The sequence below is a fragment of the Dama dama genome, chromosome 12, assembly GCF_033118175.1.
Source record: "Dama dama isolate Ldn47 chromosome 12, ASM3311817v1, whole genome shotgun sequence".
Lineage (NCBI taxonomy): Eukaryota > Metazoa > Chordata > Mammalia > Artiodactyla > Cervidae > Dama > Dama dama.
This window is the reverse complement of record NC_083692.1, coordinates 41,504,252-41,516,555: the sequence shown is the minus strand read 5'-3', so window position 1 is coordinate 41,516,555 and position 12,304 is coordinate 41,504,252. Positions and strand designations below refer to the sequence as shown.

At 38.5% G+C, this 12,304-nt stretch overlaps 1 protein-coding gene across 1 annotated transcript in view; it reads left to right on the top strand.

Annotated features, from left to right (window-relative positions):
* Positions 1-12,304, top strand: part of SECISBP2L (SECIS binding protein 2 like) — a 55,899-nt gene that overhangs the window by 37,790 nt on the left and 5,805 nt on the right. The window contains exons 16-17 of the mRNA XM_061157102.1: positions 45-199; positions 4,295-4,514. Coding sequence (XP_061013085.1) covers positions 45-199; positions 4,295-4,514 — 375 coding nt within the window. The remainder of the gene's footprint in view (positions 1-44; positions 200-4,294; positions 4,515-12,304) is intronic.

Genomic DNA, 12,304 nt, shown 5'->3' with positions numbered 1-12,304 from the left:
AGCTTCATTTAGGAAATAACTAAAATAAAACCTATATGTCTCAGGTGGCCTGGATGAGGCTCTCTATAATGTTATAGCCATGGCACGGGAACAAGAAATTCCATTTGTGTTTGCCCTTGGAAGAAAAGCTCTAGGTCGCTGTGTGAACAAGCTGGTTCCTGTTAGTGTAGTGGGAATCTTCAACTACTTCGGCGCTGAGGTAAGACTAGACACAGCCCCTTGGTGCCCTCGGCCACCACCCCCACAGTACGTTTTCCTTGGACACATGCCAGTGTTGTGTTTGAGAATTTGCAGAAGTGATATGGTGACTCTCCAGGAATGAGTGGAAAATTCTTGAGTATTACATTTCCTTTTTTAGTGTTGAAAACATTTGTGTAAGTTAATCCTATAGCATTTTGAAAAGATTTTAGCTCATATTTCTGCCTCAGTGGGTTTTTTTTCTTTTCTGGGTTCAGATATGTAGTACTTGATAATATATATAATTGCTGGGTAAAGATATCCGGTATTGTGTAATGTAAAATAATTTTCTTCAGTTTATATGTTGGGTTTATTGTATGCTATTAGGAGTCAAGTGAGAAAAGAACCCTTTAATTTGGAGAGGATTTTCCTTTAGAAAACCAAATTCCTAAACCTGTTGAGAGAACAGTTCTTCACCTATGATAGTTATTTTCCTCTCATAGTCTGCTAACACAAACTTTGCCCATTGGAGCTGCTAAATGATAAAGTAAATGTTACTTATTTAAACTAATGCTTATTAACTGATAACATAAAATTGGTTTTTGTTTTGTTTTGTTTTAATATGTGGGGTTCTTTTTAGTGTATCATTTGACTTTATTGTGATTTTTTACATTGACGTGTTTTCAGTTATATTTGTTTTAAATTGTATACAATCTCGGAGAAGGAAATGGCAACCCACTCCAGTATTCTTGCCTGGAAAAGTCCATGGACAGAGGAGCCTCGAGGGCTGAAGTCCATGGGATTACATGACTGAGCATGTGTGCACGAGGGTGGAGGGAGATGGGTTGGTAGCAATAAAGTGGTAGAACTAAAATAAATAAATAAATAGTATACAATCTGGTGCATAAAATAAGACTTTTATATGCAGTTGAAGCTAAAGTATTTTGTGACACTGCTGATGAACAGTTTTCCCTCTTCTCAGCCTTACTGTTTGTGTATATTTAAGTGTCTGTCTTTCCTTTCCAGTTCCCATATTTGTATAGTCCCATCCCCCTATTTATTCAGTTTCTCTCCCACTTCCCATTAAATTTTCTGTGTACCCACCTACTCTGAAGAGTCATGTAATTAACATTTGTGCTTGCCACAGGAGCCCGTGCTTTTCTCAGTTATAGAGTCAGCACTGCCTTGCTGTAGTTCTTGTGTTTCTTCGTGTAACTGAATTTCTTGAGGGCAGGCCCCTTGTCTTTGTGTCTGACAACCTTTCATATTACTCGGAAACGAACAGGTGATAAACGTTTAATAAATTGTGTAGTAGATGTGTATCTCCCTGCTGTGTTAAACTATATCTGAGGATTTGAATGATAAATAGCTCTATGGTAAAGACACATAGGCTCAGTGGTAAAGAATCAGTCTGCAATGCTAGAGGCGCAGGTTCAATCCCTGGGTCGCGAGCATTCCCTGGAGAAGGAAATGGCAACCCCCTCCAGTAGTCTTGCCTGGGAAATCCCGTGGACAGAGAAGCCCAGCAGACTACAGTCCCCAAGGTCGCAAAACAGTCAGACACAACCTAATGACTATAATGTTATAGCCATGGCACGGGAACAAGAAATTCCATTTGTGTTTGCCCTTGGAAGAAAAGCTCTAGGTCGCTGTGTGAACAAGCTGGTTCCTGTTAGTGTAGTGGGAATCTTCAGCTACTTCGGCGCAACAACAAATGACACATAATAAAAATGTAGTCCTTTTTTGTTCACTGTTCAAATTTGTGGACTAGGATCAAGATCAGGAAAAGTAGACATGTTTGTTTTTAGCTGTGTTGACTTCTTACTCAATTAGATGTATTAAGTTATTTGAATGCTTTTATATTATAAAATGTTTGCCAGTTTTATTTGTCCATTGCTTTACTTGCCGTTTCCATTGTGAGGTAGGTGAGTTACTGTTTACCAAACACTTTCAAAGAATGGAGGTCAAGGAAATGCTGATACACTGTCAAGAGTGTCTACTGTAGTAAATATGGCAGCCCATCTAAGTTAAATTTACCATCTAGTAAGACTAACCTTTGAATTAAACTTTCGGTCTTTACACTGATACTAGAGACTTTTATTCCCTAACAGCTTCTCGCTTCAATTGTGTTTTCTTTTCTATCATTTTACTTCCAACAGTTTCTGTGTTTTATTGTATTATAAAACCAATGTAAATCTCAAAATTGTGTATCCATATGCCTGTTTTCTTTGTTGGCTTCACTTAAGTGCTTGATTTGTTGAATATTGCAAAGAAATATTTATGACATGTTACATGTTTTTAATGGAGTCCATCCTCCTTCCCTTTTAAAATTAAGTAAATCCTGAATATATTTTTGATACTACTGTCACCTACCTCTCTTCAAAAATCAAAACAATTAGCAACAGTGTTTACTGTACCTGCTGCTATAAAGCATTTAAGCTGCAGCTGGGTAAAGCATGCTACTTATGTTTTTTCTTCTCAGGTTTAATTTATAGACACGTGTTTTTCCATAACATTATGGCACTTTTTTTAAACCATGCTTTCATGTTATGGTTTATACTTAAATGACAGTGCTTTATTTAGAAAAAAATAGTTGTGTTGTACTTTTCCCCCATTTTCTGAAAACATAATTTTATGTACATAATTGAACATATTCTTACAGGTAGCCAGATTGTATCTACCATCTGAAATTTTTTACTTAATGTGTGGGTATATATTTTGCATTATGATACTAAATCAAGACATTAAAGAGGAGTAGAATGTTGTTAAATTGTGAGGTAAAAACCAGTAAAAGGACTTTTCTATAGCTCAGATGGTAAAGAATCTGCCTGCAATGCAGGAGACCCGGGTTCAATCACTGAGTCAGGAAGATCCCCTGGAAGAGGCCATGGCAACCCACTCCAGTATTCTTGCCTGAAGAATCCCATGGACAGAGGAGCCTGGTGGGATATAGTCCATGGGGTCACAAAGAGTCAGACACGACTAAGTGACTAACATACACACACACGAACCACTGAGTTGTTCTTTGATTATCTTTTTGTGACTGTGGAAACTTCAGTTTGGTTTAGATATTGTTATACCTCCTAGTTACTGAAGTACAATTGTAATGCTATATGAATTTTGCTGTTTTACTAACACATGTGTGCTCCATTACTTATCATTTCACTGGGATTGATAATTCTATTCATGTTCATTCTGTTTTGCTGATGGAAGAACATCTAGTTAACTCTATATTGTATTTCTAGGTTCTTTATTCAATTTTTATAATTTGCCTTTCATTGTTTTCAAGGCCCAGCTAGCCAAACACTAGCTAGCCAATCACTTGACTTCTGTTTGTTTTTTTTTTAAAGCATTCTTTCAACAAAGAAACATCATAGGGAGCTTTTAATTCCTATGGAGACTGCCATCTCCTTCTACATTCTTGAACATCACCCTGCATACACCCATTCTTTTATATTCAAACCCATGTGAGATTCTTCACTGCTCCCCAAACAAGCCTTGAACTTTATTAAAGTCTGTGCCTTTGTTTATGGTTTTGCATACTTGGCTAAAAATGCACTGTCTCCACCCCTGAATGCTGTGCCAGATTTTCAAGGCATATATCAGGCATCACATTGCTTTATGAACTCTTCACTGATACCTAGCAGCTAGATGTTTCCTCCAAAAGCTAAACACTTTGTACATCTCTGGGTATTTAAGGTATTGTGCGTTACTGTCTCCTGTCCTCTCCTTTCAGCCATATAGAAGGTTCCTTGAGAGCAGAGTGGCCGTTCCAGTAGTCTGTCTACCCACTGTAGTGCTAGATGCTATAGGGTGCAGTTGTTGAATTAGTAAACTCTGTTGAGTTAATAAACTCTGCAAGAACTTTAATATAGTGCATAATTTAGTGGCTAGTACTGAATCAAGAATTTGCTTCAGACTTGTGAGAATCAATAAGTTACAGAGAAAAAAGAAAATAAGTTACAATATTTTATAGAGTTCTGTGGTTTGCATACCTTTGGATTTTGTGCTGATGGAAAGTGTATCCAGCCCTGAAACAGTAGAGATATTTATTGCTAATGATGGTAATAAAGAGTATAACACAAAATGGATTAGGCAATCTCTCTTTTTTTTTTAGAGCCTGTTTAATAAGTTAGTAGAACTCACTGAGGAAGCCAGGAAAGCATATAAAGATATGGTTGCTGCAATGGAACAGGAGCAAGCTGAGGAAGCCTTAAAGAACGTGAAGAAGGTGCCTCACCACATGGGGCATTCTCGGAATCCCTCTGCAGCAAGTGCCATTTCTTTCTGCAGTGTTATTTCTGAACCCATCTCTGAAGTAAATGAAAAGGAATATGGTAAGTTGTTACATACCATTTTAAATGACTGAAATTTTGAAATAATTTAATGATTAAAGTCATTTTATTTTATTTAATTTATTTTTTTTTAAAGTCATTTTAAAAATGACTTTCCATGAGTACCTTTTGTTTTAATTTTCTTGATTATGCAAATTTTGCTCACATATTTGTTTTAAAAATTGCATTAAACACCTCCTTTGAAAGTTAAGAAAATATTTGGGGCTGAGAGCTTCTGTTAGACCCTGAAATTAGTTACATTTCCAAAATCTTAAAAAGAAAAAAATCCCAAAGGGATTTAAAAAAACCAAATGTACCATTCTTCTGACCTATAACTAAGTAAATTGTAGGAAGTTTCATTCTAATACTTTATACTATTTTTTAATTCACTGTCATTCATATAAAAATACTTATTGAACATCTACTTTGTGCCACACCCTCTGGGTATAGAGGAGAGATTAAGCCTAACATCATGTTTATTCTTCTGCAGTTTGCAATACAGTGTAGAGAAAGCTATTATCCAGATAATTTGAGAATGTGACATTGGGGCTGGGAAGTGATTAAGCCCTCATCTGTTTATAAAGGTAAAAATTAAAACTATTAAGGTTAGGGCATGTGAGACAGGTGAACAGCAATGGATGAAAGACAAAATTCTGTAGGTGAAAATCTGAAGAAGAATTCTTACAGGAAGCCAAGAATGAGTGGTCAGAGGGTTTGTTTCAGAAGCAAAACATTAGCAAAGATCCTGATACTTCATACTTGACTATTAAAATTTTGTATCTAATAAGTAAAAGTCCTGATTATTCAGTCTAAACTTAGCAAATCTAGATGTGTGAGATTTGTCCTGAGTTAAATCTGATGGTAATCAAAAAGAAATACAGACTAAATACAGCATTTATGTATAAGATTTAAGGTAACAAATATTGACTGTAATCTACATCTTAGTAGTTAGTTGCCTTACCTTGTCTCTATAATACTTTGTACTAGAATACTAGCTCACATTCTTGATCTCGTTTCTGATCCACTTCCTCAGTTCTTTTTTTTTAAATAGCTTAGCCACCTCCTTCAACATGACTTCTTCTTTCTCTCTTCAATCTTACCTGAGAGTTTACCAAATAGTTTGTTGCCACCTAAAATTTAACATGTAAAAAACTGAGTTGTTCACCGTTTGAAACACTTTGATGATGCCCCAGACTAGAGGCAATTAACAGGTTATTGTGCACCTTTTAGAAACTCTTTTGGCCAAGGAAAGGTGATTCTGGCTTAGAGGCAGACATATTTCTTCAACTAAAACGATACTAGTTGAAAATAAGTCAAAGGGCAAACTTTGTAAATGAGATCAGTTCTCTGTACTGCAGTGTGCCAGGTCTCAAAGATAAACTGCATGGTAAATTCCTAAAGCTGTGGGTTTAGGGAAATGACAGTGATCTGGGCACATTTGGGCCCATGGAAGAACAAAGTACCAGATTTTAAATGTTCAAATATTGAAGCCTTGATTTTTCCACACTCTGCCTGGGGCATTTAACCATAATTGGCTAATTTCTGAGCCTCAGATTTGTCTTCAGTAAAATGAAGAGGGCTCATCTAGGTCCTATAAGGTTTAATTCAAAACTAAAGTTCTCTAAACTAATGGTTGAATTCTAAGAGGAGTTACAATTATACTGTGGAAGTGACAGATTCAGAGGATTAGGTCTGATAGACTGAGTGCCTGAAGAACGATGAATGAAGGTTCCTGACACTGTATAGGAGGCAGTGATCAAGGCCATCCCCAAGAAAAACAAATGCAAAATGGTTGTTTGAGGAGGCCTTACAAATAACTGAGAAAAGAAGAGAAGCTGAAGGCACAGGAGAAAAGGAAAGATATACCCATCTGAATACAGAGTTCCAGAGAATAGCAAGGAGAGATAAGAAAGCTTTCCTCAGTGATCAGTGCAAAGAAATAGAGGAAAACAATAGAATGGGAAGGACTAGAGATCTCTTCAAGAAAGTTAGAGATACCAAGGGAACATTTTCTGCAAAGATAGGCACAATAAAGGACAGAAATGGTATGGACCTAACAGAAACAGAAGATATTAAGAAAAGATGGCAAGAATATACAGAACTGTACAAAAAAGATCTTCATGACCCAGATAACCACAATGGTGTGATCACTCACCTAGAGCCAGACATCCTGGAATGCAAAGTCAAGTGGGCCTTAGAAAGCATCACTACGAAAAAAGCTAGTGGAGGTGATGGAATTCCTGCCGAGCTATTTCAGGTCCTAAAAAATGATGCTGTTAAAGCACTTCACTCAATATGCCAGCAAATTTGGAAAACTCAGCAGTGGCCACAGGACTGGAAATGGTCAGTTTTCCTTCCAATCCCAAAGAAAGGCAATGCCAAAGAATGTTCAAACTACCACACAATTGCACTCATCTCACACGCTTGCAAAGTAATGCTGAAAATTCTGCAAACCAGGTTTCAACAGTACGTGAGCCAGGAACTTCCCAGATTTTCCAGCTGGATTTAGAAAAGGCAGAGAAGCCAGAGATCAAATTGCCAACATCTGTTAGATCATAGAAAAAGCAAGAGAGTTCCAGAAATACACCTACTTCTCCTTTATTGACTACACCAAAGCCTTTGACTGTGTGGATCACAACAAACGAGAAAATTCTTAAAGAGATGGGAATACCAGATCACCTGACGTGCCGCCTAAGAAATCGGTATACAGGTCAAGAAACACTGGTTAGAACTGGACATGGAACAACAGACTGGTTCCAGATTGGGAAAGGAGTACGTCAAGGCTGTGTATTGTTACTTTGCTAATTTAACTTATATGCAGAGCACAGCATGAGAAACGCTGGACTGGATGAAGCACAACCTGGAATCAGGATTGCCAGGAGAAATATCAGTAACCGCAGATATACAGATGACACCACCCTTTTGGCAGAAAGCAAAGAGGAACTAAAGAGCCTCTTGATGAAAGTGAAAGAGGAGAATGAAAAAGCTGCCTTAAAACTCAGCATTCGAAAAACGGAGATCATGGCATCTGGTCCCATCACTTCATGGCAGATAGATAGGGAAACAATGGAAACAGTGAGAGACTTTATTTTCTTAGGCTCCACAATCACTGCAGATAGATGGTGACTGCAGCCATGAAATTAAAAGACGCTTGCTCCTTGGAAGGAAAGCTATGGTTTTTCCAGTAGTCATATGTGGATGTGAGAGTTGGACAGGAAGAAAGCTGAGCACCGAAGAATTGATGCTTTCGAACTGTGGTGTTAGAGAAGACTCTTGAGAGTCCCTTGGACTGCAAAGAGATGAAACCAGTCAGTCGTAAAGGAAATCAGTCCTGAATACTCATTGGAAGGACTGCTGCTGAAGCTCTAATACTTCGGCTACCTGATGCGAAGAACTGACTCTTTTGAAAAGACCCTGATTCTGGGAAAGATTGAAGGCAGGAGGAGAAGGGGACGACAAAGGATGAGATGATTGAATGACATCACCGATTTGGTGGACACTGAGTTTGAACAAGCTCTGGGAGTTGGTGATGGACAGGGTGGCCTGGCGTCTAGCAGCCCATGGGGTTGCAAAGAGTCGGACATGACTCAGCAACTGACTGAACTGAACTAAAGATTCTGGTGTATGATCTGATTTACCAGGATGCCAACAAAACAAGTGGAAATAATCATAAATAATTTGCTTTGAGAATAAAGCACAAAATTACTCTATTGGTATCAGATGTATTTGGCACAGACATGAAGCCCACTGATGTGGCCTCAAAAATTAGAGTGTTTAATTATTTTACTGTGTTGTCAAGATCTCTAGCTGTTTCCTTCTCTTTTCCATTTTCAGTCTGAGACTTCTTATTCCTGTGCTTCTCGTCTCCTATCCATAAACAGCTGCGTTGGCTCTGGTCATCACAACCGTAGTCAGAAAGTGAACGTTCAGGCAGTGGGCTGCTCTTATCAGTGAAGGAAATGGTTTTCAGAAGCCTTCACCTTTTGTTTCATTTTGCCAGAGCCAATCCATGTCACTGCTTTTAGCTGCAAGGGAGATGTGGGAAAGAGATTATTTGGCAAAGGAGAATGGGATAGTTGTGATAGTCTGAGAACAATTTTAATTCCTCCTGTGGGACTGAGCTCAAGTCCATCCCAAGTTTGGGGGCTCTGTTGGGCAGGAGGAAAATGAGGAGTTACTGTTGGGTAGACAACAAATAGTATCTTCCATGCCATCCTTGTGTAAGATTTCGAAAATGTTTTTTTGTGATTTCTACAGTGTAAAGAAAAAGCGAAATGGGGAAAGGATTGCTAGACATTGGTGGAATAGAAAGGCTCCTATCAAAAAGAAAAAAAAAAAAAAAAGAAAGGCTCCTATCATGGTCCAGTGTTACTGTTCTTTGTGTGCACCTTAATTGTTTTGTTTGCTTGTGTTTTCTTTCCACCTGAGCTGAGTCTCAGTTCTGTCATACTTAGGTGAAACAGTTTCAAACATAAATCCCAATTAAACTGTAAGTTTTTTGAGATAGAAATTTGGCACGTAATGGGCACTTTACATATAATAATAAAAGCTCACTTACTGAATTCTTATTAGGCACTTTTTAAAACTCTTCATGTTTATTAAGACATTTAATCCTCTGAGTAGTCCTTGGAGATAAGAAATATTGTACAGAATTTTACAGATTAGAAAGCTAAAATGAAATGAGGTAAATAACCTGCCATTGTCACACAACTCATAAGTTTCAATGTAAAACCTATATTCTTAGCCAGTGTGATGTGAATTTCCTGTCTGTTGAATGAATTCCCAGTAGGACCATACAGTAGGTTTTCAATAACCACTTATGAGGGAGGACTACCTCTGTCTGTCTTGAGTTTCCAGCTCATTCTCTGCCACCACACCTTCTTCTCTCGGCTCTTGAAGTGACTTGGGTGTTCCTTTACTGTATACAATCTAAAGATGGATGGCTTCCCTCTGTGTAATAACTGAAGGGAGAAATATACATACCTCATCCTCTGACAAACCCAGTAGTGATTTGAAAGTTGAAAAGTTACTTTCACAAAGAACCAGCTAACAAAACAGAAAGCACTGAGGGGTTCATAAGCAAAAGAACAGCTGTATTGAATAAGTTCTGCTAAAATAAGCAGTTTAGAAGCAGGTTTGCTTTGGATCAGTAATATTTCCAGGTTTGTTGAGATTTGTGACTCTGCCTTTGAATTGCTTCCTAATCCTTTCTTCAAAAGTGGACTTCCAGATGTGCTGTTCTGGCTTTGACTGCCTATGTTTTTCCCTCCCTCCTACCCACCAACCCCTCATCCAAAGATGGCATTTTCATACTTGCTCTTTTCTCCTCCCCATCACAGTCATGTGTTTGTGTGCTCACTAGTTATTGATCAGGCTTCACCTGTTACTCTAAGGTGGCAGCCTGGGCCCTTCCCTGCATATGTGAACTCTTTGATCATTGTGATAAGTCTCTTGATGGCTAATCACAGAGTCCCTTGTCTCTGCTTCCAAGGTCATATCTCCCTCTCCTTTCCAAAGGACCCATCTGGCTTTCAGCTTACCTACCTAGTAGCAGAATGCCCAAGATAGAACCTAGAGAGAGATCAGCCCTACTCAGTCTTTTTCTTTCTCCTGTTCCTTTGGCTCACTGTCAGGGGAGAAGTGAGGCTTTTTCTGAGACCCCATGTGAATTCTTACAGTGCTTTTGAAAGAGAAAAATAAGTGTTGGAAGGAAATATAATTGTTTACCTAAATTTTTTTACTTTTTAAAGTTATTTTCTGCAGAATTAATTATATATGTGAAATTTTCATTTATTGTAAAGGCTTATTTTCCAAGCACACACTGCATGCCAACCTAGGAACACAGATGGATGGCAATGGGGAAGGAGGAGGAGGTAGAACAGCAAACACATAACAAATGCATTTGAACCAGATATGCAGAAAGTGCTGTGGGACTTCAAGTTAGTGATCTTCTTTCCTAGGAAAGTCAGGAAAGGCTTTACAAAAAACATGACATTCAAGGGTGTTATCAGAGCTGAGTAGGACTCTGAAGGGGAAAGGAGGAAAGCAAATTTCATATAGAAAGAACAGCTTATGCAAAGTCAAGCATAGTAAACAGAAAGGGTGTGACTTCTGTGAGCAGTGGAAATTCAAAGTGACCTTGACCTGGAATGCATGACAGGGGGTTAAAATGAATGGGACCAGAAGGAAGATTATGAAGGGGCTTCAGTCAGTTCAGTTCAGTTGCTCAGTCGTGTCCGACTCTTTGCGACCCCATGAATCGCAGCACGCCAGGCCTCCCTGTCCATCACCAACTCCTGGAGTTTACTCAAACTCAATGTCCATCGAGTTGGTGATGACATCCAGCCATCTCATTCTCTTTCGTCCCCTTCTCCTCCTGACCCCAATCCTTCCCAGCATCAGGGTCTTTTACAATGAGTCAGTTCTTCTCATGAGGTGGCCAAAGTACTGGAGTTTCAGCTTCAGCATCAGTCCTTCCAGTGAACACCCAGGACTGATCTCCTTTAGGATGGACTGGTTGGATCTCCTTGAGAGTCCAGGGGACTCTCAAGAGTCTTCTCCAACACCACAATTCAAAAGCATCAATTCTTGGTTATATACTAAATTAAGGAGTTTGGATTACTAAGGTAATAAAAAGCCAGTTAGTGATGTGGTCAGTTCACAAAGCCAATTAGAAAGATATCGTAGATGTACAGCAAGATAAAGAAGGCTTGAACAAAGGCAGCAGTGACCAAATTTAGTAGTTTTTTAGCTCTTAAGTGACATGGTATAGTTATGAGTTCAATGGAAAAAGAGAATTAAGGATTACTGTAAGGTTTCTTCTGCTTTGAGACTGAAAAGGACATTATTAACTGAGAATGAGAAGGAGTGCTAGATTTTTTGTCATGAGGTAGGAATGCAAGTAGAGAGACCTGTTCTACACTTGAAGTAGCTGCAGGAAAGAAAGATTTTTTTCCCCAAACCATGTGCCCTAACTTCAGGTGGCCACAATATGGTATGTAGGGACAGGATGAGATGGTTGGATGGCATCACTGACTCAATGGACTTGAGTTTGAGTACACTCTGGGAGTTGGTGATGAACAGGGAGGCCTGGCGTGCTGCAGTCCATGGGGTTTGCAAAGAGTCAGACATGACTGAGCAACTGAACTGAACTGAGCAACATATAATTGATAGGTAGCAATCAAGTATATTTGTATGAAGAGACTTGCTTAATCACTACAGTTTGATCATTATGCCTATAAAATGAAGATATCAGCTACAATGCAAATAGAAGGAAATTTTTATTTTTTAAGAAAAGGCAAAAATAAGTAAGTGGGACTACACCAAATCAAACAGCTCTCTGCAGCAAAGGAAATAAATCATCAACAAAATGAAAAGGCAACCTATGGAATAGGAGAAAGTATTTGCAAATCATATATCTGATGAGGGGTTAATATCCAAAACATAGAAAGAACTCATGCAACTCAATAGCAAAGAACAATCAGATTTAAGAATGGGCAGAGGATATGAATAGACATTTTTCCAAATAAAGACCAGTAGGTACATGAAGAGATGCTTAACATCACCAGTCATCAGAGAAATCCCAAACAAATCCACAGTGAAACATCTCACAAGTTGTTAAAATGGCTATTGTCAAAATGGCAATAAGTAACAAGTGTTTGCAAGGATGTGGAGCAAAGGGAACCCTTGTACACTGTTGGTCGGAATGTAAGTCGGTGCAGCCACTAAGGAAGACAACATGGAGGTTCCTCAGAATATGAAGATGAGAACTATCATATGATCTAGCACTTCTA